The following is a 26,832-nucleotide window of genomic DNA, read 5'->3' on the forward strand; positions in this document are numbered from 1 at the left end:
ATTCTAAATTAATATTCCTCTGGTTTTAAAATATAAGTCTCTTTTTATAGTGTAAATTACATTACAGAAAGAGTCTTATATTTAAGACTGGAAGAGTAACATTTCATCTTTACAACACCTTGCAATAGGAGAAGAACATTAATATAAAAACTAACTCATCACTACTTACTTGATTGATTTTCCTACTTTGCAATGGTTTATGACCAATTTCTCTCATTCAAAGTTCTTAACACAATAATGATCAAAATTCTCATTTCTCTAATTTTCTAATGAAAAGGCATTTAGTGTCATTTTATAAAATTTTCAAGCCCCTCTTTGGTCATATCATATGACCTAATTAGAAATTTAACAAATTTAACAAAACCAAATAAGAATTTAAGTTATTAAAATTACTTTTTAAGGGTTTTTCCTAATTTATATATAAGTGTTCTATACACTTATAAATTAACACGTTTTATATGTAAACATTATTTTTTTTTAATATTTTGATTAAATATATTATTCCAAACCACCCATATGACCTCAGTTTAACTCCGATTTGAGTAACTGACCTTAAACCATTGTGCCAACCCCGTGTACTTTTGCCGTACCATCCTCAATTCATCTCCAGCGTATTGATCCAATGTCCATTAACACTGATGATTCTACCACTGCTTTGGACAGGGAAGAAAATAGAGAGGGAGAAAAATTAAAAATAGATATTTCCCCTCTCCCTCCCTCCCTTATTTCCCCTGGAGGAAGTGGAAGGCAAAAATTTTCCCCTCTAGAAGGAAAAATGCTTTTTTCTTCCAATTTTCTCTCCTTCCCATCCAACGAAACGAAAGGTAAATTAATTGAAATCAATTCCAACGCTGCGCGAAGACATTATTTGTATCATAGAATCCACTAATCCCACAAATTGATATAGCAAGTGAAGTCGGGGACCAAATTAAAGAACTACAATAGTGGGGCTGGCGTATACCAAAATGCAGGTCAGAGCATTAAGAATTACTATCGTTTTCTCTCAGATCGCCACTTGTACACTGGTCTTGATGTTGGACAGACAACTTCATCTTCCCGTAGTTTCCGTTTTCGACCCTTTTTCTGTTTATATAACACCCCCCCCAAAAAAAAAAAAGAGCGTCTTTAAGTATTATAGAGATAGAAAGTAGAAATAAAACGAGAGAATTCTGAAAAAATATCTTTGAATTTTAAAATTTCAAATCAGTCTTATTTATCGTACTTTATAATAATTGACAAAATTTAAAAAACAAATGACAACACATTTTTGTAATCATTCTTGATTTAGAATTTTGAAATTTTTAGAGGCATGTTTTTTGGGATTTTTCCTAAAAGAAATCCAGAATAGAGTATAACGAATGGCAAATACCTGTAGCTCCTTCTGCATTACCATATCATTGTATATTCTCCTCCAGTTGACTCAACCTATTCTTCCTCTCTTCCAACTCTCTATAAGAGGCAGCCGTTCGCCTGAACATCTCAAAATAATAATAATAAGTAATGACGATAAAAGTGGAAAAAAAAAAAAAAGACAGAGAAAGAAAAGAGAAAAATAAATATCATTTTCCACTTATCATACGGCTGTACCTCTTAATCTCATCAGGAACATCACTTGATTCAAATTCTTCCTTCCCTTAATTTGTGACTTAATTTCTTTAGCTTCCCGCCTGCATAAATATACAGAATAGATTTAAAGAAAGGATCCACACAACTTAAATAAGAAATTGGGGGGGGGGGGGGGAGGCCTTTCCCTAATGGTAGAATACATACAAGAGCTTGGAAGTAGGGAATTTTTCATAAAATTTACAAGGAGCTTCTATCCAATATCAAAAGGCAGGAAAATAATGAGACAAGGATCTTGAAACACGTACAACTGAACATGACAAATATTAAATCAATAAAGATAAAGGCCATTTGTCCAGCCGTGTGCTTGTTATTGAAATGAGCATTCATACCTGTCCTCAGCAAAGTAAATATGGCCAGACTGCTGGTGATCAACAAAGTGCAATGAAGCAGTTAGCTTTTCAACTTTCTGCATGCAAAAATTCAAAATTAACCCCACATGACAATTCCACATAAATTCTTAACGAAAAGGACATTCTACCTCATTGATCTACCTTTCTCTCACTCTGAACTTTTTGAAGAACATATCCTATATCTTGGGTTTTCATCAACATAAGCTCTTCAGGTGTATATTTATTTGCTTCACTCCTAAAGGAGACAAAGCTATCCAGTTAACTCGATTTGGAAAGTAATTATGCATGACTAAGTTACTAAAAAAAGCTATAGAACAACTATAAGGTGGGAAGCATCCTACTCAGGTCTATGAACTCCATCAACCACTTTTGATCTGATCATTTTGAAATAAAACTCATCCGGGTTTCTGAATGCTGCTTTCTCTTTAAGTTTCTGTAGGGCAAATGCAGAAAAAATATTAGTAGTTAGGTTTTCGTATATAGACATATAGAAAAATATGTTTACTTATTCCAGATAGTAGAGGTTCACATATAGGCTTTAACATTGTAAAAGGAAGTTGGTTGACGGTATAGTAGTTCCCAATTCTCTTTTTGTAATTGTTTGCAAAACCCTAAAAACACTAATAGCCTAAATGATATTTTAAGTGAGAACTACAATTCTACTCTATTATCTTGAATATAACAGGTTGGCCTCCACTTTTCAGGTTGTGTTTTATTATCTCTGAACTTGGACTTATAAGCTGATGAGAGCACATGAATAAGGCGACTAAGGCGCATAGCTTTCACAAGGGAAACAGCGTAATTGGTGCTCACCTATTGAAGCCTTACTGAAGGTTGTGAATCACAAGTCGTCAGGGGTGTCGGACCTCTTTAATGCATCACAACTGCTTTTGACTACACTGGATACACTCATGATTCTCTAGATTTTCAAATGGTTGGCAAGGGGTTCAAAAGGAATTTGCAAAAGAAATTAGAAGAGATGCCTTTCTTATTCCTTTACATGTGTGACAAGGCTTTTAAAATATAGTGGCCGAAATCATTATGATAGGAGTTGTTTGATCTTACTGAACTTCCTACGCTGTTCTGATGTAGAAAGAACTTGTTAAAGATGCTGCATAGTTCCAGTTTTATGATTTTAAATTAACATATTCTAATTTTTGTTCCAGTCAGAGTGGCCCTTAAGGTCAAGGGTTTTCAGAGGAGGGAGGGGATATTGTTAGGCATTAGTAGTTAGTAAGTGAGTTTAGTTTGCACTGAGGGAGGGAGGAAGGGAGTGAGTTGGAATTATAAAGAAAGTATCAAGCTATGATGGGCGCCTGGATTCCTACACATGTATGTCTAATCTGAACTGTATCAGCAAGGTCCAGTCATGTTAACAGATTTGTCTCTATTCCCATATTCATTCTATTTCTATTATTTTTCCCTTATCACAAAGATATGCATCAACGCCGTTAGACCAGTCATGCAAAATCAGAATGGGAAAACTGTTCCACAAATGTACCCGTATAGCCTCCTCCTTTTTATGGAATGCTTTTGCACGTACGACATAGTCTTTGTGCTTTTCAAGAAGGCCAAATTTTTTCCTCGAGGACCTGATAAAATTGCAAACAAACTCAAAAATCAAAACAGACCAATAGCCATCCAATGCGTTTTGTGAGGTAAAGCAAACATAGAATTTCTCAAGACTTACGGCTGAGCACGCTCTTTGTGAGCCCGTCTGGGAATGGCGTTCTTGAAGGAAGACATGTTCAAGTAGAGAGAAGCCGCAACGGCCTGAGCTCAGTGCCGAGGTAACTTATGGATGTGGAGGTTGCGACAGAGACTATTCAATAGAGAGAGGGAACTGCGCCGCGAGAGAGGAGCTGAAACGGGTTATGCGTAACCCGTTGATTGAACTGTATAATGAGGCAGAGGTGTGCCCTGATTGTTCCAAAACAAATGCTCAAATTCTCGTGGTCGCGTCCCCGTCTTGTGGTCGAGATCAATCCAAGTAGTGACTGAAAAGCGAGGGCGCACGGCGGCGCGTTGGCCGATGGTGCTTGTGCAGAAGAAGGGAAAATATAGCAGAGATGGCACACGATGGGGTTGACCTCGATCGAATCAGGGGAATGACGATGGCAGAGCAACGCGAAGGAGGAGCCAAGATTGTCGTTTGTCGGACGGGAAAGAGGAACTCGAAATGGGATCGGCGTCCTGCTGAGCCCTAAGGCAGTGTTCAGTTGGCTTTTTTTTTTTTTAAGAGCGTGTTTTTGGTTGCAAGGAAGGAAGGAAGGGGAGGGGCGGGGAAGCGGGGAGAGAGGGAGCAAGTGCGGATCTTCTCAGCGTGCTCATTCTTATCGGTAGTATTGAAAAAACGAGCCGGCCCGACCTACAGGACCAACCTGCCACTGGCTAAGGCTTAAACGAGCCAGCCCATTCAATCTCAAGTTCTAAAAATAAATGATATTTTTTAAGCCCGACCCGTGAAATAACGGGCTTGGGTTTGGGCTGGCCTACAAGTTTTATACCTGTTTAATTAAAATATAATTTTTTTTAATTTTTTTGCATATTTTATTAAAATAATAAAACTGAAACAATAAAATTATTAATAAAAGGTATAAATAAAAATAAAATTAAGTCATAAATATAAACATCATTATATCAAACATCTATCACAGTATAATAGAATCTGTTGAATAAGCAAACTAAGTGAAGAACAGACATAAACAAATAAATAAGCACTAAGTTCAAAAAATAATTGCAATACGGATGATTTGGTTTAATTATAAATAATTAATAAAAAAGTTTAACTAGCAAACATAATATACATAAAGAATAATCATTTGTCCTACCGACAAAAAAGAAAGGAATCAATCATGCCCAGTTTTAAATTTGTTTCTAATTATAAAAATGATATAGATTTTTATTTCAATTCAAAAGATTCTTTAATTAATTCTATTTCAAGCATAAAAAATATGAAAGAATAACAAATAAAGACAGTAAAAATTATACATATAATATTTTAATAAGTTTTGACAACTTATAAATAACAATACATTTTTGTGAATATACTTAGTTTTAAATTTTGTAATTTTCACATTTTTTAGTTATTTTTCCAACAATTATGGTGATTCTTTTTTTTTTCCGGTGAATGTTGTTTGTGTGAGTTGCTAGGGTGAGTAAAACTAAAAGTGTGTTATGTGTAAAATGTTAGGATTTTCTTTTTTAAGTTAAAAAAATATAGAAATTTAAAAAAATTTATTAGCGGGCTTAAACAGGTCGACCCGCAACTCTACAGGGCCAGCTCCTTTATTTTTCAATCCTACAGGATTGGTCCTTTTAAGCCTAACTTCCCTTTTAAAGTTTCAAAATACAAGCCCAGCTCTCAACTTAAACGAGTCAGCCCGACAAGTTCGGTCTGTTTTTCTGACTCTACCTGTCAGCTCTCAAAAGCTTGAAATCCCGTCCATCCAAATGATCTCAACGCTCAAAATTGGGACACATAATCTAACTCCTAAAATTGCATCCCCACCTCTTGCTTCATTATAATCTCGACCGTTCGTTCATTTTCTGGTTTCTGCCAAATCCCTGGCGATCTAAGGAGGTTGTTTTCGGTGCCTTCCAAACCATTCAACGACGACAATGCTCTTGCTCATGAGAAACCACCATCGGACACTATAATTTTGTCAAGAACAATAGAAACAAGCTAATAGAGGTGGAGATCAGCTAATTTAGAAATGGAGAAAGAACAAGATCAATAGAAACAAACAAAAACAAAATTCTAGTTATGTATTGCTACAAAGGTTAGCCAAAACCCAAAAAGCACTTCATCATGATCTTGGAACGATGTTAAATAGTAGTCCACTTCATTACATTCCAACGTCGCTGCAAAAGCTAGGAAACCCAAAATTGAAAGACATTGCCTCTTTTATCAATCAAAGAGCAAGAAACGTCTAAGGAGGCCGTCGACGAGGAAGCAAGGCCGAAAAGGAGAAGGCAAGCGAGGCTTGTCGTTGGTGGTCATGGGAAGGGAGAAGCTGAGATAAGAGCCTAATGATGTGGTGCAATATGAGCTATTGGATCATTTGAATGGACACGATTTCAAGATTCTAAGAGTAGTTGAAAATAAGGATAACCAGAGTCTGTTTGGTTGGTAGGAAGGTGGAAAAATGAACTCCTCCTTCTATTTGGTTAGAAATTTTGGGAGGGAGAGGAGCTAAAATTTCCCCTTGCCTTCTCTCCTTTACCTCATTTTGGCTCCCCTCCAAATGTAGGTTTTTTGAAGGGGAGCCAAATATTTAGACTAATTTATCCTAAAAAACCTTATGATATTCTATAAATGTCTTTGGACTGATTTATGATTTTACCCTGACTTTCTTCTCTTCCTGCTTCTCCTTCCTCGTTTGGCTATGCTCCAGCTTAAATTCTTATCTCCGGCACTAACCATATTTTTATACCCTAAACGGTACTTTGTTTTCTGTTATTTCATGGGTCACATGACATATATGACTTTCAGTCTTTAATATTAAAAGCTAGTTGACTAATTTGAGTAGATTAAAGAAGTTTGTTAAATTAGTTATTTGTAATAATTAGGTGTTGTCTTCCTTAAAATACCATTGCTAATCATCTATTAGTTAAAACTACTATTTGAACGTTTAACATGTGCAGCTCATATAAGGACTAATGTAAATAAATAAATAAATATGAGAACAAAAAGTGAATTAAAATCTTATATTGAGGACCAAATTAAAAATTAAACTAGCTTTTATATTAAAAACCGGAGGTAGTATATCATTTCTTTGCTTCCTTCCATCGGTTTTCTTTGGATTTTTCTTTTTTAAAGATTTGATGTAATTTATAGTTTCACATTGTCTCCACCATAAATTCTATTATCATATCAACCATATTATCAACTCAAAAAAATTATTTTATTTTTCAGTAACATACATATAAAAAGATATAAACTAACATATGAGAGTGTAATAGCAAATTAGTTATTACCTCCCATTCCCTTCTTTTTTGAACCGAACAAACGAGTGTTAAATATTCCTTCCCTCTTCTCCTCTCTAATCAAACCAAATAGTGTAATATTAAAACCTCTCCCGCCCTCCCCCACACTACACTTTCCTCCCTCCCATCCCATCCCTTCAAACCAAACAGACTCTTAGAAGATCTAGCTCCATGGGTAGGTGTGTTTCCTTCTCCTTCCTCACCTCTCCTCCCAAATTTTGAGTTTTTATTAGGAAGAAAATTTTTTTGTTACACTTTGACTAAATTATCCACGCTAACTGTTTTATATTCTAATTTTGCCTGTTTGACTAAGGGCCTATATGGTTTAAAAAATTAATTGGAATGGAAATGAATCAAAAAAAAATTAAAAAGAAGGGAATGAAATATTTCCGGTAGAGTGAGTTTTTGGTTCAAACCAGAATTAAAAATTGGTCCAATGAAAATTTTATATTTGGTTGGATGAAAATGGGTTAAAAAATTGAGCCATTTTACCATGTTACACTTAATGAAAGATTAACATTATTAAATAAAAAAATGCTGCTTTTAATAAAAAGACAAAATGATATAAATTAAAAAATGTTTTTTAGCCTTCGAGAATAATAATATTATTAAAAAATTCAATAAATTATACTTTAAACAAATAAATATGGAGTAAGCACATTTGAATTTAATACAGTAAATTCAAATTGTCTTGTATCAAGTTCAAATTTATTTGAGCATATTTAAATTTCTCTGTACAAATTCTAATTTCATGCACGATATTCAAAATTTTGCGCAAAATTTTGATTTTGCCCTGTCATGCTTAGGCCCTCTACTATGCTCTATTTTTTATTCACCAAACATAGTATATGTTCACGTAAAAAATGGCGATAAGAAAAATCAATTTATTTGCCTCAGATAGCAAGGCTAACTTGTTAGATTTTTCTAGAGACGTTTTAGAATATTGGAAGTGACAAACGGACTTGAAACTTTTTCCTTACACATGCGAATATATATATATATATGTATATATACATCTACACGCACACAAGTTTCATATACAGTTTGACTGAGTCATATGAAGATATTAATTGGCTGGCAGTAAAGTAGCACAAGTAAATAATGAAAGGGCGAAGCATGAAGGTAAATACAATGATGTTACGGGGTTCATTTAGTGATGTTGATGATAAGGGTGCCTGTTGGTGGGACGAAGGTCGTCGAGAGAAAGAGAGACATCCGGGGCATGATCATTGGTAAGTTTTCCATCATTCCTCTCGCCCAGCCACTAAAAATATTCCATAAGACAAACGGGTCAATCAGCCTTTAGTATGGGCGATTGAAAATCTGTTCTCACTACTTTTTGTGGGAACACAGTTTCAGCTCTTTAAAAGAAAATCAGGTCTCCGGTTCCATTCCTTTCCTGCTTCCTCTTTGAACCAAACGCCCGCTTCCTCCATTGCAGGATTTTCCCTGAACCAAACGGGCCCTAGGGCATTTCTTTCTTCTCTCTCGTCGCTTTTGCTCTTTTTCTTGCTGACTCATTCTGTTGTTTTGCATCATCAGTCGTTGGTCTCCTCCGCAGTACCATTAGTCCGCGCCTACTGTTGCTTTCTATCCTTTTCTCGCTTCTCAAGATCTCACTGATCCTGGGCTTTCTTCTCCCTCCATCATCACCTTCACTTCTGCAGGGTTGTTTCCATCTGAGATTTGCATCATTGCTGATGATGAAGATGACGATGCAGCGTTTGAGAAGGATCCTAGGCCAATGTAATGAATGGGCCTAAGAATAGTATGGTTTGGGATCTTGAGATGGCAAAGAATGGGCCAGAAGGGCTGAACAAGGACTGGGTTTGATCCTTGATCACGTCACGACACTAGGGAGGCGTCTTCAAAACCAAGACCTCAACTTGTGAATTGTGAATAGGGATAGAAGTAGGTCAGACGGTTTGTCAGGAGTATTTGACTTGGCCTGTTCAGCCTGTTATGAGTTTAAAATTTTATGTATTTATTCAATTATGAAAGATATGAGTATTAAACTCTAGACCTATAGATGACAACTTAACAACTTCACCACTAAACTAATGCGGTTTTCATTATTTTCTATGCATGATTTATAATTTAAAACCCAATTAGTTAACTTGGCAAAAGCATTGTTTATTCCACTCCTTCGGATTTTTTTCACCGTCTTCTTTTAATTCCTTGTCTAATAGACCTAGCCGCCATTGGACTTGAGTTCTCCAGAATCCAATCTCCATCTCAATTCTCCAGTTTCAACTCTCCTCTTGTTGGTGGCAGCACCTGCAAAATAAACAGTTAATCCGAGTCACATCCTAAGGACGCTGTCCTTAAGAGTTATTCCGCAACCACCAGTAGATAAGAATGCTGCACTCCCCAGAACTAAACGGATCCTTCCTGTAAAACAGGGTGAGCAGAACAGCAGAAGATAGTAGTAAACTCAACAGGTAAGAGAGCACACAAGGGGGAAGAGAGGAGCTGGAAAATTCTAGAGCTGTGTGTAAAACCTTAGAATGAAACACCCTTTTATAGGCCTTATATTTTAAACGTTGGCAGCCTCCTTTTCACATTAAACCGCCAGCTTTATAAAATTGAACGCATGCCATCAATTTAGGGACGTTGCAGTAAATGGCAAATCCGTTTAATCTTTCAAAAACATTATTAATGTCTAGTCGGTTAATGCATTGAAGCAATTTGAATGGACCGTATTCAAAATTGCTTCAACGCATTTGAATGGCCCGAAAAACTGTTTAATACTTTAATAGTTTTTATTGCATAATAAAAGCTCACCATTTGATGTTTAAAACTTCCACCGTTTCATTTTTAAAAACTTCAACGTATTTAAGTGATAAATAACTGTTAAGAATTTTCTTTTTTTTTTTTGAGCAAAAAACTATTAAGAATTTTCAAACATTCCATCTTTAAGGCATTGAAAATCCATTTATGACATTAACACTCTTTTAACATTTGATTTTCCTATTCTTAATAATAATAAGAAAATCTGTCCATGATTAATGCTCAATTTGTTTTCATCTTCCCACATTCCCAATTAATGTAGGATCCTTTCTTTGACACACCCAAAAATATTACAACACCTCTTCTCCTCAAAGTCTCCAACTCTCCATTGTACATTCATGCTCTTCTCTTGCCGGCACTGTTCACGATATCTAGCTCCAAGCTCGCATGTGGACATCATAGCATCGCTGTCGTTCACTCTCCAAGTCCGACCTAGTAAGGTTGGCGGTCGCACACCATCCCAGTCCCCAGATCTCTCCTCCGTCTCAATCCTCATCTAGCTCGTGTGTCGTCGCTCATCAATAGCTAAGTTTTCTGTTACTTTTCTCCATTGAGGGAGTCACAAATGGAATGCTTCGACTCCAGTCTCCAAATGCTCAGCGATTTTTGGTCTGGAAATTGAAACTTACTAGAATTCTGATTTCTCCTCCTCCTATGTAAGTTGCTGTTTTTTGTTTAAGCTTTGTTTGAATAACTTAAAGGCGTATTTTTTTTTAATAACAGAGGCAGCAAAAGATATAGGAATAAAGAAACAATGAAACCGAGTGGGTGGCAATAGAAAAAACCAATCTGAGTTTTTGTCGCGGCTAATTATTTCTTCACCCTTTTTATCTGAGTTCTTTGTCGCTGTTGTTATTGTAGGTTTATTCAAGGCTGCATATCCTGCAATAGAATAGTTTTTTTGGTATCTTGTTTGTAAACTACTTAACTAATAATAGCAGAGCATTTAATTGATAATGCCTGTTTTCGGCCTCTTTGGAGGCCTAGTAGCCTGTTTGTGGTTTTTTTTAAAAGTTCTGACATTTAAACGGTTTAAAGTCAGGCCACACTTTTGTACAGGCCAGGTTTTGTTTAAAAGATAAGCCTTTAACAGGTCACAGGTCAGTTCAAGCTGATTTGTTACAAGATAAGTTGAGCATGTCAAGAGGAAAGCCCATCAAGAGGAAAACCTAACCTGTTTTCACCTTAAAACTTCACATGGCTATAAGCCGTGTCATTTGGATAATTTTCTGCTTTTAAATTGTGGGTGAAGTCAACTTTTTTTCTAAAATTCTTATTTCTCCAAAAGAAAAAGAGGAAATCACAAATAAAGACCCTCAAATATGCAAAATAACATATAGGTCACCTGAATAAGTGAAATTACTTACAAGGACCTGGTTTCAAATTGTAATTATGAAATCATGGCCAAATTACCAAAATACCCCTCTTTAATTTATTTTTTTTAAAAAGAAAGCCACTGCCTCACCGGAGCTCCGGCGGCCTTCCTTTGGTTTTTTTTTTTTTGCAACTGTTTTTTTTTTTAAATAGTGGGGGAAGTGAGGTTGGGGGGATTTGATCCTCCAACCTAATGCTTCCCAAAATAAGGAATGACCATTGAACCAACAAATTTTTGCTAGCATTATGATGTAAAAAAAAAAAATTAACTCATTTACTCTTGTTCCAGGTGATAACAACAATACATTTGGAAATAACAAATTCTGATTGTAAAATAACACATCTGGAATAAAAATTTAACAATATGTTTTTTTTATAACAATAAATTTTGTTGCAGGTAATAACAACAATACATTTAAAAATAACAAGTTCTGATTATAAAATAACAAGTTTAGGATTAAAATTTAACAACACGTTTTTTTTATAACAATACACTTTGTTTCAAGTGATAATAAAAATACATTTAAAAATAACAAGTTGTGATTATAAGATAACAAATCTGGGATTAAAATTTAACAACACGTTTTTTTTTATAACAATACACTTTGTTTCAGATGATAACAACAATACATTTAGAAATAACAAGTTCTAATTGCAAAATAACAAGTCTGGAATTAAAATTTAACAGCACCTTTTTTTTTATAACAATTAATTATTTTATACTTTTGGAAAATAAATTATTTATAACTTATAAAAAGTACTTGTAATCTATTTAATTTGCTAAAAAAAATAATTTTTATCTCCAATTTATAATCAAAACTTGAAGTATAATTTTTTATAGATTAAAAATACTTTTTTATTGTTCAAATTTATAAATAAAATTTAGGGAAAATGGCAACACACTTTTTTAATTTTTTTTAAAATTTTTTTAATCTATATATCTATACAACTTATTATAAATCAAACTACTTTTTATAAATTATAAATAGTACAATTTATTGTGAATTAAAAATACTTTTTGACTGCTTAAATTTATAAATGAAATTTATCTCTAATTTATAATTAAAAACACTATTTTATTCTTTAAATATAAAAACTATTTTTAATATTTAAAGAATGAAATAATATAAAATTTATACTATGATTAATAGATTAAAAATGCCTAATTATAAATACTTTATAATTTATAAGAAGTAGTTTGATTTATAATGAGTTGTATAGATATACAGATTAAAAAGTATTTTTTAGAGAAATAAATATATTAAAAATATTTTTATAAGTTATAAATAATTTATTTTTTAAAAGTATAAAATAATTAATTGTTATAAAAAATGTGGTTAAATTTTAATCCCAAACTTGTTATCTTATAATCAAAACTTGTTATTTTTAAATCTATTGTTATTATCACTTGAAACAAAGTGTGTTGTTATAAAAAAAACGTGTTGTTAAATTTTAATCCAAAACTTGTTATTTTATAATTAGAACTTGTTATTTTTAAATGTATTGTTGTTATTACCTGCAACAAAATTTATTGTTATAAAAAAAACATATTGTTAAATTTTTATTCTAGACGTGTTATTTTACAATCAGAACTTGTTATTTACAAATGTATTGTTGTTATCACCTGGAACAAGAGAAAATGAGTTAACTTATTTTTTTTTTGCATTGTAATGTTAATAAAAATTTGTTGGCTCAATGGTCATTCCTTATTTTGGGAAGCATTAGGTTGGGGATCAAATCCCCCCAACCTCACTTCCCCCACTATTTTTTTAAAAAAAAACAGTTGCAAAAAAAAAAAAAGAAGGCAACCGGAAGCGGCCGTCGACGCTGGAGCTCCAGCGGTCGGACCCCAGCGTTCGGCCGCCGGAGCTCTGGCACCGGTGGCCGGATTCCGGTGAGGCAGTGGCTTTCTTTAAAAAAAAAATTAAAGAGGGGTATTTTGGTAATTTGACCATGATTTTATAATTACAATTTGAGACCGGTCTTTGTGAGTAATTTCACTTATTCAGGTGACCTATCTGTTATTTTATATATTGGAGGGTCTTTATTTGTGATTCTCCCAAAGAAAAAACACAGAGTTATATACTCTTATTTTTATAACAAATAATTAATTTTGTTATCGGTCTAAGAAAATTTCGATGCGAATTTGAATTCAATAACCCTAGTCCCATTTTCACAAAATTCACAATTTCAATTCCCGCGCCGTTACCCACCCGCGGCTGTCACGCTCATCCGTTCGCCCTTGCCGGCGCTCCTCCTTCACGCGGTCGTTGCCTGGCTTCTCGTCAGCCTGAGAGGGAGAGGCAGAGCAGCTGCAGCAGAGCACCATCGTCTCAGCGGCTTCCTTATCGGCATCAGTTCAGTCGTTCGCTTGACCATCGCCTAGACGTGGGTATTTCCTTGTCTTTACTTAGCTTCAGTGTGACACACGAGAGAATTATTTAAATGATGCACCTTATAGCCATGTCGTTGTCTTCTTCGTATTAACTAGCCATGTCATACTTGAGCTCTTTCTCCACTGTGAATTTTTTTTCAATTAGCTTGCAGAATATGGTTTTTTTTAAGGGGATTACAATAACCTGATTTGCCAAATAGACAAGATATCTGTATAAACTCATTATTAATGCTTCTCTACAAACAAGACCCAGAAAAGCTTTTGATCATGGGCTTTCCTTTCATATTATTTTCACTTATCTTCTTTCATCTTATGCTTGATTGTCGACTTTTTCACTCTGAAATTTCAATCACTCTAATACCTCAGGAGAAATTGTTATCAGCAGATTATTATTGGAGGAGCATCTGATGGCCAATTCTCGAGGGCGAGATTTCCTGTTCTGTCACTTGTGTGGGACAATGCTGACAGCTCCTTCTGCCAAGTATGCACAATGCCCGTTGTGCAAAACTAGGCGTGACATTAATGGTAAAGCCTTTAAACCTCATCTTCTGTTCGATTTGTATCCTTGATTTGTTAGCAAGTTAAATAGTCTTTGGTCTTACCGAACATCTGGTAGGGTCATTTTTGAGCATCTTAGATCCCCATGTTTCCTTTCAATTATCATTATCAAATTATACAACTGTGCTCCCTTTTTCCTTCTTTTCGGTATGTTAAAAGTGTGGTTTTCCAATTAAACAGCTAAATTTAAGCTCATATCAACTTGGCTGGTTGTTTGTGCCTGAAACCACAATCTACAGTATTTAGTTGACAGTGCATAAGCTTGGCAATCAGCATGTTCCAAAAAAAAAAAAAAATGAAGTTCATGTTGCTTAACAAGGGCCTTTGGAATGTTTATCATCTTTCAAAGCTAGAGGATTTCTTATCTACTTATTTTACTTCCCATTACAGATAATTTATTGATCATTCTCTTCTCTCAATGATTTGGTGCTTGACATTGTGTGCTCGTGTTAAGTTTTGAGTTTTCAAAATTGCTAGCTGTTCTGTTATATGGATTCTAAATCTGATTTAATTTTATTTTTTTTTGTTTAAGGAAAAAGCCAGTATCTGATGTTTGATTGAAAAGCTTTTCCAAGTAGCGCTTGAGTTTCTTTTTCTTTCTTTCTTTCTTTCTTTTTTTTTTTTTTTAAGGATCCATATACTGAATGAAGATACATTTGGTTGAACTGTTGAAGGTATTCCTTGATTTATCTTTAAAAAAATGAGAGGCATGGTGATGAATTTACAGCACCAACCTACTTGTGAAATCTATATGCCAGTTTAAGTGTGTATATGGGTATGGATGTTTGCAGATTTGGATGTTGTACTGTATGCGCGCATGTTTTGAGCTTCAAGTGTATATCGATATCCTTTTTTCTCTAAAAAGTTCATTATGTAACTGTAACTTGCTTTCCCTGATTTTTAATATGCTCTAATTGATTGTCCTTGTCTTCAGATATAAGCGGAAAAGAAATAAGTTACACAATTTCTGCTGAGGTATGGTTTATTACTTTAGATAAGCTGCAGATCAAATTTGTATTCATTTTCTTTGAACGTATGTTTTGTTTCAACCAATTAGATGATAATTTAATTGAAATCAATTATTTCAACATGTTGACGAACGTTGAGAATTTGATTTCAAAGTGGCAAATTTGCCGTGGCACCATAAATGCAACTATAGCGAACTTCAAGCTGCATCTGATATTTCCTAATTTTATGTACCCTTCTGTTTGCAGGATATCAGAAGGGAGCTTGGAATTATTATAATGGAAGAGCAGAAGGTCCAGTTGTCAAAGGTAATGAACCAACAGCATTGATACAAGGGCATGCATGAGCTTTCCTTTGGATCAATAGTTGCTTATTTTTTGTATTGATGTATTCTTTTTTGCTGGATAGGTGAACAAGAAATGTGAGAAATGTGGTCATGGCGAAGCTAACTTTTACACCAGACAGGTATTATTAGAATCTATCTATCCATCTATCAACTTTAGCAAGCCGCAGTATTCATTAGTAATAAATATTGGGACTTAATTCCCAGACTATGCATAAGGCATCGGATCAACTCTAGTTATGACGCAAAGGTGTTCATATTATTTATATAAGGGTCAAGTTTAGCTATAAGTTTCGTAACATTCTAATTTTAATTTACAGATGCGATCAGCGGATGAAGGGCAAACTACTTTTTACACCTGCACCCGTTGTGGCCACCAGTTTCAGGAGAATTAAGAATACTAGTGGATACTTAGTTCAAAAGATTTTCCTGAGAAGATATACCAAGCAAAATCTTAAATGACTTATAAGGGGAATATAAAGCATTGCCTATGACTGAGGTGAGAATTTATCCTACTCATTCTGACCATTTGTGCCATATCATATTCACAATGTATTATTCACTTGGAACATTGACGAAGTGATTTGATAACACTGACCCTCCGGGGCAATAATGCACAGATGGGTCCTTTTGTTATACAGATTTCCTTGAAAATAGAGTAATGGTTTAGCTAAATTGATTTTTGTTTTCCTTGTTTATGATCGTGAAGTGAGCTAAACTGATAGGTTTGGGTTGCATGAATATTAGAAGTTAATTATTCTTTCAACTAAGGAATATTCCCATGGATCCCTGATTGTATGGATGGCCTTTCTTTATCTGGTCACATTATCATGCAAAGCTACCTTGTATGTTATCTATTTGCTGGTTTTAACAGCACTTATTGTCTATCCTGTACATAGAAAGGGCAATGATCGTAATTATGAGATAATTATACGTAATATTATTTTTGTTTTTGATTAAAAAGTCATGTTAAGAGAACTTTATTTGAATAGGGCTCACAATGCTCGGGCTTGGGCGTTAATTGTATCAAAAAATGGCACATATATACATATTTTGAAAGTTTGGCTAAAATAGAAAAATAATAAATTTGTTATGTTGCAATTTAAAGTTGTTTTAATTTTCTCTATGTTTCACAGAGTGCAATATATTAAATTAATTGTCCTTAGTGTCTAAGCCAATCTAGACAAGTAGCTTGGGAATAACATGAATAATAATTTTCTTCTAAACTGTATGTGTTTGTCACGAAACTGTATTTTTAAATCATGTCAAGCGAATGAATTTTTTGGAACTTAGACGTAAATTATAGGAAAAATTTCAAATAAATGCCTCTAAAATTTAAAAATTTCATATCAGTGATTTAAATTTACGAAATCTTAAATCACTCCACATTCTAAAATAGAATTAGGAAATGTTCCGTTTTTATGATAATGCTCCTCACAATGGAAAAAATGTCGCCTCGACCAGCTATCTTGGGTATGACCCTCCGCAGGTGACCGGCGGCCACAGCTTTAGCGTTGGGGGCCCGCAGTTAGATTGTTTCCTTCTTTCGTGTAAATTTTATTAAAAAAAAATCCTGGGGGAGCTCACTTGGAAGCTATTTTTGCCACATGAATGACTCAACTCAGTGAGGGATAACAATATGAAAAGTGAAAAGATGAGAGATTAAGTTATAATTGAGTTAAAAGTTTGAGATTAAAGAATTGAGTTAGAAATGAGTTAAAAGTTGGAGGATTCAAAGATTAATTTTTTTGAAAAATAAATTAACCATGTGTGAAATTTGCTAAAACATGTTATTTTGGTAAATAAGTAATGAGTTGTGATAAGGTGCTGTAAATAACTACTCATCTTTATTATAATTTTAAAAGAACTATTTTGCGAATGTTGAAAAATTAATTAAAGTTAGTTAACAACAATAAAAAAGTTATGAATATATTTTTATTTCAAATATACATTTACAATAAATGAGAAAAAATAAAAAAGAATGTATGGAAAAACGTGATAAGAAGAGAAAATAAATAATTAATAGCAAAATTGAGAAAAACCTATTAGATGTTAAGATAAACTCAAATTGAAACTTATAAATTGAACTACACCCCTTTCCAATTTGAAGCTTATAAATAGAAGTGGAACAAGTATTATTTGATTATTTTGTACTCTTTCAGTCCTCAATATAAGATCTATTTAACTAATTTAATTAGATTAAGAAAGTTAGGTAAGTTAGTTAATTAGAAAAAATATGACATACTTTTCTTAAAATATCACAATCATCTTCCTTAATATTCTTTCTCCTTTTTCTATTTGATTATGGTTGAGGAGTATCCATAAGGATAATTTAAAAAAAATTAATAAATATGAGAAATAGGTCTTATATTTAGGATTAAAATCAACTCAATAATTAAGTCATATATTAAGGACCAGAGGAGCATTATTTTAGCAGGCTAAAATATGCATTTGGCGCCTTAGTTTCATAGAGGGTTTCAATTTGATTCCTTAACTTTAAAAAGCATACTTTTCATTTTCAACCCTAAAATCATTAGGTTTAAATGATGATTTTTTTAAATAATCATGATTATTTTGAAAATTAAGCTTAATATATTAGCATTTAAAAATATTTTATTAAGATTTAATATTCCAATGTCATTACTTTTTGTTAACGATTTTAAAATTAAAGGATTAAGAGTGTACTTTTAAAATTAAAAAACTAAATTAAAACTCTTTATAAAATTAAAAAACTAAATGTATATTTTAGCTTATTTTAGTAATCTGGTTTGCAGGTTCAATTGTCATATCAGCTATGGAAATCCTAAGAGGTGATAGAATGAAATCTCATTACAACCAGTTTGGTGTGAAAAAGCCTAACCCGGGGGTGATGTCATTGGCTCACTTGTGCAGCTTCCGAACACATATACAAGGAAGAATTGCACTGAGGTCTTAATAAAAAAATATAATTACAAAATACATTTTAAAAGTTATCATTTTTATTCTAAAATTTGTCATTATAAACTATTTAAGTTGTTATTTAGACTTGTTAATAATAATTTTTCTTTCCTTCTCTCAGAACCATTGGCTCAGTTGTGTTCTCCTGCATTCGAGAGTATTCGAAAGGGTAATAGGGATCATCGATGTCTTTTTCACCCAAGTTATTATATCATTAAATCTGATCAAATGTTTAAACTACTGCAATGAGACTAAGAGCAAGAGAACAAAAACTTGTTTTAAGAAGACTGACATTGCTCTTTTATATTTTAGTAGTCATTTTCTCCATATATTAGTTTTGTATTTACTTCAACATTCTTTACTATTATTTAAGATAACTTTATTATTATTTTAAGATAAGGAAAAAAATATTCGAGTCTCATACTTTCTGTTCCTTTTTACTAATTTTTATACACTTTTCTTGTCAATTCTTTTTTATCTTTTGAATTTTAAAATAAAAAATTAATGTCTAAATTACTAATTGTTTGATCACAGTTTCAGACTAATATAGGTCTAATTTTTTAAATCAATTCTCGAACTTATTTGACTCGTTTTAAATCAAATTTCTTACTCAGTCAATTTTGAAAGTCAAATGCACCGATTCTATTAATAATAATGGGACATTTTCTAATCTAATGTAGTATTAATTTTTAATCAATTTCTTAATTAATCTGTTAAAGAAGTCAAATGAGCCAATTCTTTTTTTTTTTTTGGTCAAAGAAACGATGTATATTAATTTCAAAGAAACAGAAATTCATCCTATGCCTTCTCTACAGTTCGACCTATCAGAAGTAAGCAAGATCAAAAGAGGGGATGGGGGAGCCAACTCCCAACCAAAAGGCCACATCCCCTTACAACCAGATTTGGCTAGCCAATCAGCTACCAAATTGCACTTTCTAGGAACAAAGGATAAGCTAAAGTCTGTACAGGAAGCAAAAAAGCCCTTTAAATCAGCAACCAGCCCATTTGCTTTCCAATCAGGGCAATGAGTGTTTTCCTTGACTGCTTTTACCAAAGGAAGACAGTCTGATTCCACATCCACCTTGCCTAACTCTCTATCTTTATAGCGAAAGATAGCTTGATGTAACGCCTCAGCTTCACTCTCAAAAGCTGATAGTGCTCTACCTTTTTGGCAGAATAGATCTACAACTTGGCCTTGAGCATCTCGCAGTACAAAGCCCACACCACTACGATTTGTACCTGTTACAAAAGAGCCATCAACATTTAATTTTAAACTATTAGGAGAAGGAGGAGACCAAACCATATCTTCTAATTCATTAGTTGAGGGAATCGATTGAGATTCACTCCAGTGTTTAACACGCCACAGTTCAATTACACCAGTAGAAGCAGCAGTCAAGATCCAATTTAGATCTGGGTTTTTGTTCTCAAAAACCAAACCACAGCGGGCCTTCCAAATGTACCAACACACATAGGCCACCACAGCTTTCAGAAAGTCATCCTGCTTAAGTTCATGCAAGATTTTAGCAAGCCAAGAATCAAAGGAAACCACATTTAGCTCATGCACCACAATAGCAAGCGGTGAGGCAAACCAAACTCTACGCACCCAATCACATAAGAGTAAACAATGTTCAATAGTTTCAATGTGACCACAACAATGACAGCAAAAAGGAGAAACATGGCATTTCTTTTTTGCAACAGCTTCATTAGTAGGTAAGGCCTTGGAGCAAGCCTTCCACAAGAAGTGTTTGATTTTTGGCTGAACCTTAAGACCCCAAATTTCTTTCCACAACTCGGAAGGCACCTGAGTAGAAGAACTGGGACCCCTATTAGGAGAGACAGGTTTATGACCCTGAAGCCATTTATAGCCCCATTTAACCGAGTAAACTCCATTCACACTCCCAATCCATATCATGCAATCCTCTACTTCAGACCTAGGAAGTCTAATGTTTTGGATAGCTTGTGCAACACTGTCTGAAATTGGAAGGTTTCTAATATTCCACCTTCCTTGGTGTAGCAGGTCTGAGACCATCAACTCCTTCATGTCTTCTGGAACAGGACCTCCAGGTATACGAAAGTTCTCCAGATCTGGAATCCATGGCTCCTGCCACACCTTAATCTTCCTCCCATCGCCTACTCTCCAAAAGGATGTACCAGAGAAAATCTTTCTACCCTCAAGAAGACTGTTCCAAACCTAAGAGGCTCTTGCCCCTTTCTTCGCATTTAAGAAGGAGCAATTTGGGAAATAAATTCCTTTAAGTATTCTAGCCCAGAGCAAAATGAGCCAATTCTTTCGCAGCTTGACCCTCTTTTTTTTTTTTTTTTTGTCTTCTAAATTTGATGACTCGGTTTACAAGTGAACTGATCATTCTCTTTCCCCCCTTGTATTATTTTGACTTATATTTTTTGTATTCATTTGACAATGTTGCTTGGACATTGCATTAGATGTTATATTTAAGACTGGATGTGGTATATATATTGTCCCAACTTGATTAATACTACTTCTGGTCCTATTTATAAGAACTAATTGACTAATTTGAGGAGATTAAAGAAATAAGTTAAGTTAGTTATTCATAATAAATAAATATTGTTTTTCTTAAATTATCCTTACTAATCAGGTGTATTGGCTAGCACTCTTATTGTTAGAAGGACTATCTTGAAACAAAATGCATAAATATGAGAGATAGAGTGGATTGTGGTCTTATATTTAGGATCAAAATAAAAATCAAACAAAATGTTATATTAACGACCAGAGGTAATATTATTTTCGTGTCAAAATGTGAAAATTTATTAAATTAAAACTTTCTCAAATGATATATGTAAACTGATTTCTAAAAGTTGAACAGAGTTGGACAGCAAAACTAGAATTTCAATTTAAAGTCAAATTCTGTTAATTTTTTTGAAAAACGAACAGAATTTGATTAATAATATTAAACGTCAATAAATATTGAATGGTGGCAAAAAAAAAAAAACTGATAATGATTAATAATATTTGTTCTTTTTCCAAAATGAAGTGTGAACTATCCACTGGCCTTCCCCTCCCCTGGATCTGTCCGAACCTCAGAAGCTCTCTGAAGATTCTGCGTTCGCTTTTTCTTCCAAAGGTAGAATCCGCATTCCTTACATCAGTTTCATGATGGTTTTGATTCTTAGGGATTTATTTTCGGTTCTGGCATGGAATCTGCAGATTCTGAGTGTATATTTCTGGAAGTTAATTAGTTGCTTGAAACTTCGTTTTGCCTTTTCAGCAGAAGAGTTTCCCTTTTTTCGAAATCCCTTGCAATTTGGAAGTTATGTAGCATCATGAATATTCTGTGTCTTAAAAGCTGGATCTTAACTTATTCGATTTATCCTATAATTGATGCTGCTCCTTTGACATAGCTGAGAGAGAGAAGCTTTTTTGTGGTTAGTTTTAGTTTTAATATGCAGTCGATGATTCTTGTATTTTTTTGGTTTCTTCAATGTTTCTTGCTCTTATAACTCACGATTCTGAAGGCATGAACTCGGGAATATTCACCTGATTGGGGTCAGATTGAGCCCCCATGATTTAGCTTCTCATTCGTCAGCTTTAGAAGTTGGCCTAAACAAAAGCTGATGTAATAAAAAAGGCATAGAGCTTTCGATATATTATGAATTCCAGCTTTCGATATATATATGTATATATATTATAATCTCATTCGGATTTTGAGGCAGGAAGATTGAATGGTGTTTCACAAATTTTTTAACTCTGTTGCTTAGTTGTTTCGCTTCCCAATTGTCTACATACAGAGCTTCATCTGCATAGCCGTCATACTTTTTTGCCTAATGGGAAGAGAAAAAGATCATTATGCTCTCTCTGTTGCTGCAATTCCAAATGTTTTCTGTTGTTATACTAATTAAGATAAAGAAAAACTTCTCGAGTTGTCATCTTCAAATTTAAAAAGATTTATTCTCTTTTAGTAACTAGGAAATATATAGTCTAGCTTATGCTGTATCTGATGTATTGTTATTTATGATCATCTGCTAAACAGCTTGAATTTTAATTTGTGTTTTCATCTCTGGTGTCATAACCTGTATGCTTTAACTAAGTGGTGAAGTGTACGATCTTTGCTACCCTTTGCTACCCCAGTTTTCTTAATCAAATGAGATTTCAGCGCATGGTATGTGAGTGTTTGCTTTATCTACTCCTAAGGTCCAACAAACTTCTGCATAAGGAGCATGTTAAAATTATAGTAAATTTATTTTTCAGCCTTTGCTCATCAGCTGTTGCTTTTAGGTTGAACTAATCCATGACATGATGTAAACTGTCTTATTTTGTATTTATGCTACTCAACTACAGATAAAAGCATGTTGTTTTCTGAAGATCCTGCTTCAGTGAAGCTTTGTAGGAGACGTTGCAACTGGTGTTCTATGAATTATATGCTCCATAACTTCAATACCCTTGGCATCACAAGATTTTGTGGCATGGATAGATATTCATTGTCTGTATTTTTCCACATAATTGATTGCTATTGCTAATTCTTACCCTTCTGTAACTGAAGCAGGTCTTTTGATATTTGTCCTCCCTTTCTAAGTTGTCTACATGGCCAGTAATGATGCAAGGGAGCCCTTGGTTCGACAATTACCAGATCTAGCAGCTCCAAAAACAAATGGCCAGGTTGGCAGGAGAAGGGTTCTCCGTTCTAGAAGTGCTCCTCTAGCTAATCTTGATCTACCTGAGAAAACTGATATTGGCTCAATTCAGCGTTCTGAGTCCATATTTGGGAAGTTACATCCAAGTTTTCTAAAGGTGGCTATATATCTTGTAGGGTATTTAAGTATTGGACTTGTGATCTTCTATCTTGTCAGGCACCAGATTGCAGGGAAGAAAACAGTGGGGTTCCTTGATGCTCTGTACTTCACAATTGTCACGATGACCACAGTTGGATACGGAGACCTTGTGCCAAATAGTGACCTTACAAAACTACTTGCCTGTGCTTTTGTATTCACAGGAATGGCACTAGTTGGTTTAATCTTAAGCAAAGCAGCGGACTACTTGGTTGAAAAGCAGGAAGTTTTGCTAGTCAAAGCTCTGCATAGGAAAGATAAAGTTGGTCCAACTGATATCCTAAAGGAGATTGAGGTCAACAAGACGATATATAAATTTTTTGTGGTACTTTCCCTGCTCTTGGCGCTCATTGTTACGGGGACAATTTTCTTAGTTGCTGTTGAGAAGTTGGATATTATCGATGCCTTCTATTGTGTTTGTTCTACAATAACAACCCTGGGTTATGGTGATAAAAGCTTTTCCAGTGAAGGAGGAAGAGTCTTTGCTGTGTTTTGGATATTGATGGGTACTATTTGTTTAGGTCAGCTTTTCCTTTACATTGCTGAGCTGAACACTGAAAAAAGACAAAAGGAAATCTCTAAGATGGTTCTTACACGGAGGACAACCAATGCAGACTTGGAGGCAGCAGATCTTGATGATGATGGAAATGTTGGGTTAGTTCATTATTCTTCAAAACCTTGGTTGTCGGTAGTTCATATTATCTGTCTTGTCATGAGTTGGGCTAGGCTTGATCTAAAGCCCAACAGACTTCTAAGCGCGGAGCCTAGAAACCTACCCAACCACATTTTGATTTAGGCCTATCCTTGGAGATTAAGAATAGTCCAAGCTAGGGGTAGAGCCTGGGTTTGACCAAGATTTATTTCCATGTGAATATAATTTTCCTGCAATTTTGATAAAGTTGGTGGAGTGAATTTGTCAGTTTTAACTACTAAATAAGAAACTTTTGTAGAAACTTGCAAGTCATTTATATAATCAATTCTATCCAAAAATAATTTCGCCGTGTTTTCTTTCTTATAAGAGAGTTGAATTTGCCGAGTGAAACCTAAGAACGCGTTGTAACAAACGAAATATAAGCAGTACAAAAATCGACTAACAATTCGATCCAGAATTTACAAACCCACTCAGCTCTAGTCCTCGATTTCTTTAGTGCACAAAGTGCTTATTAAAAGGATCTTGTTCATTTCAAACTAGTCTTTCTGTCAAGTTCATCATTGTCACATTTAAAATTCGCATACGGTATGATTTATTATAACATGGGGATGGGTTTTTCTTGAGCAACTCATAACTTAAATTCAAAGTAAAGGAATGATGAATATTTACTTAATTTGCTTGATTTTTGATTCTGGATTGTTGATATATTGAAATAGGATTCCAGAATTTTCAACATCTTTCTTAAGGATGATGTTCCCTTTCAAAGAATCTGACCAATTAAGAATGATTTTAGTTTCATTAATTCATTTCAAGTAAATCTCTTTTTTGTTGCTGCTTTTAGGGTTGCTGAGTTCATTATCTATAAGCTCAAAGAGATGGGGAAGATAACTCAAGAAGATATCTCACTTGTAATGCAAGAGTTTGAGGAGCTTGATGTTGATCAGTCTGGTACTCTTTCACCTTCTGATATAGCTCTTGCTCAATCGCCTCGTCCATCCTAGATACTCATAATTATAGAGTTTCACACGTACAAAATGAACTTACATGCTGCTTGTAAGTTAGTTTTCTCACCTTATTCCTGATATTTCTTTGTAAATATCTGAGCTGTAACTTACATTTTCCCGCCCTAATGCATACTTTGATTATGGCTTCAGGCGAGGTTTTATTAATTATGACCCCTGATCCTGGAATTTCAGTAGTCTTACTTCTTCCAGCTTCATTGATTATTGGATTAGATGAAATCATGAAGAAGTCCAGATTATATGACTTTGAATTTTTGGTAATGCTATAATCATACTATCTATGCATGGTCTCATGACCAAGTATGGATAAAATATTCTTTGTATTTTCAACTATTTAGTTTTGATATTTTACAAAGTTTTCATTGTTTATTAGTCACTTCTTAAAATGCCAAGCATTATTACACATATGACTGTTTAGTATCGTTATTCTTGGTCATCAATTCTTTAACTCTCAACTTATTCATGTTGCACGTTATTATGCTCAAGGATTCTATTGTTTAAAAATGCATTTTTGCTCCTACGTATGAGGTGTAGTAGAAATAGTAGCAGCAAAAAGTAGCTATTATGGCATCAGTTATCAAGCGATTGATACTGAAAATGGATATATTACGGCGTCAGTTTCTATGTTGCAACTGCGTAGTTGGCATTTTTCCCCCAAAAAAAAAAAATATCCCTCAGTTGACTGGAGAAATTTGGCTTCTCTGGGAAATCAGGTTATGCTAAAAATTAAAAGTTGTTCTCCATTTAAGCATATTCTCATAAAAATAAATTATATTCTCACACCTGAATATACACATACGAAACACTCAAGTACTAAAATACAAGGAATCAGGTTATGTTGATTGCCGGGGAAACTTGTACAAACTCAACCAAAAACACAATTACAGCAAAACTGGTAGGCAAATAGCATTTTGAGCGCGCCAGTGGAATTGTCAAAATTACAACGACATAAATGTGAAAACACAAAAGATAGAGGAAAGAACGAGAGTTCTCATTATATTTTAGTCATTCTCTAAATTTTGTTTAGGATAAATATAGAAGGTCTCTTTTATCAGAAAACATAGAAGAAAAAACATTGATTCAAAAGATTAACCTACACAAAGTTGCAGCGGTGAAGTGTTGTGCCTTTGAACTGTAAGGACAACACTCTATTATCTTTAACCCGATTGCAGTTGATCCTGGCTGCAACCAACAAAAGCCAACTTACAAGAAACTAGGTGGAGACATAAGCTTAATGCTACCTCCGATCTTTAATATAAGAGTCAGCTGATTAATTTGAGCAGATTAGAGAAATTAGTTAAGTTAATTATTTGTAATAAATAAGTATTGTTATGCCTAGAAAAGAAAGACAACATGGCATGTCAAAAATAAACACACAGAATGGATCAACCAGCATCAAGAAGAAATTAGCAGGAGAATATATAAAATATGTTGTTAATTTAGTTCATTATAAGCTAGTACATAAACTTTACATCCCCACTAAAGTTGGGTTCCAAAATTCCATAGGATAGATTGGAGCTTGAAGCTCGGGAATCTGCATATGACACTTTTTCTTAATCTTTAATATAGATGTGGAAGATGTGATGATGGCTATATTTAGATGGCTATATTTATCATTCAACAGGCCATTCCAGCCAGTATAACCATGTAAAATAAAATATATTCTCTGTAATTTAGCTGCCACTGAATCACTCCCATTTGTTGAGTTCACACTCAAATCAAGCTATTAGTTAAGCACATTAGGCTTGTCTCGGCAAGGTATAAAAGTCAGTTGTAATTATAATAAATTCAACTAAATTTTATAATTCTATTATCATACAACTTTGACTAGAATGTGAGGGATTAGCGACCTAATAAAATTCCGTCACTAAATTCCGTCACTAGTATCCTGTTTTTTTGTAGTGTTGGGTGGGACTTTGTTGTAATTTTTCCCATTTTTTATAAAAAAATGATGAAGATCTCGTTCTTGTCGTTTTTTCAAAATTCATGTCCTAAACGAGTAGTTTGAATATAGTATTTAGGTTAAT

At 34.0% G+C, this 26,832-nt stretch overlaps 3 protein-coding genes across 8 annotated transcripts; 2 read left to right on the forward strand and 1 right to left on the reverse strand.

Moving 5' to 3' along the window:
• Positions 1-962: 962 nt before the first annotated feature.
• On the reverse strand, positions 963-4,082 carry LOC114744658 (probable U3 small nucleolar RNA-associated protein 11). The gene is given in 10 exon segments (XM_028932820.1): positions 963-1,083; positions 1,370-1,408; positions 1,410-1,470; positions 1,588-1,609; positions 1,612-1,667; positions 1,956-2,032; positions 2,118-2,211; positions 2,318-2,409; positions 3,478-3,568; positions 3,667-4,082. Coding segments are annotated over 10 exon segments (681 nt in total). The 5' UTR covers positions 3,723-4,082; the 3' UTR covers positions 963-990.
• A 9,221-nt stretch (positions 4,083-13,303) lies between these two features.
• On the forward strand, positions 13,304-16,089 carry LOC114744659 (DNA-directed RNA polymerase I subunit RPA12-like). 6 transcript variants are annotated; one of them, XM_028932826.1, is made up of 6 exons: positions 13,304-13,521; positions 13,891-14,049; positions 15,017-15,057; positions 15,297-15,356; positions 15,457-15,513; positions 15,712-16,089. In XM_028932826.1, exons 2-6 carry the CDS (start codon positions 13,932-13,934, stop codon positions 15,784-15,786), a joined length of 351 nt encoding a protein of 116 aa, XP_028788659.1. In that variant the 5' UTR covers positions 13,304-13,521; positions 13,891-13,931; the 3' UTR covers positions 15,787-16,089. The 6 variants fall into 6 exon arrangements, with proteins under 6 accessions (XP_028788659.1, XP_028788658.1, XP_028788657.1 ...); XM_028932825.1 differs by having other exon boundaries at positions 13,907-14,049; XM_028932824.1 differs by having other exon boundaries at positions 13,910-14,049.
• Positions 16,090-22,835: 6,746 nt separating this feature from the next.
• LOC114744657 (two-pore potassium channel 1-like) lies at positions 22,836-24,973 on the forward strand. Its single transcript, XM_028932819.1, has 2 exons — positions 22,836-23,785; positions 24,625-24,973. The coding sequence occupies exons 1-2, from the start codon at positions 22,887-22,889 to the stop codon at positions 24,782-24,784; spliced, it is 1,059 nt and encodes a 352-aa protein (XP_028788652.1). The 5' UTR covers positions 22,836-22,886; the 3' UTR covers positions 24,785-24,973.
• The last annotated feature ends 1,859 nt before the right edge of the window (positions 24,974-26,832 follow it).

The sequence above is a fragment of the Neltuma alba genome, unplaced genomic scaffold (genome assembly GCF_004799145.2).
Source record: "Neltuma alba isolate B1F8T4 unplaced genomic scaffold, ASM479914v2 tig00004419_pilon, whole genome shotgun sequence".
Taxonomy (NCBI): Eukaryota; Viridiplantae; Streptophyta; class Magnoliopsida; order Fabales; family Fabaceae; genus Neltuma; species Neltuma alba.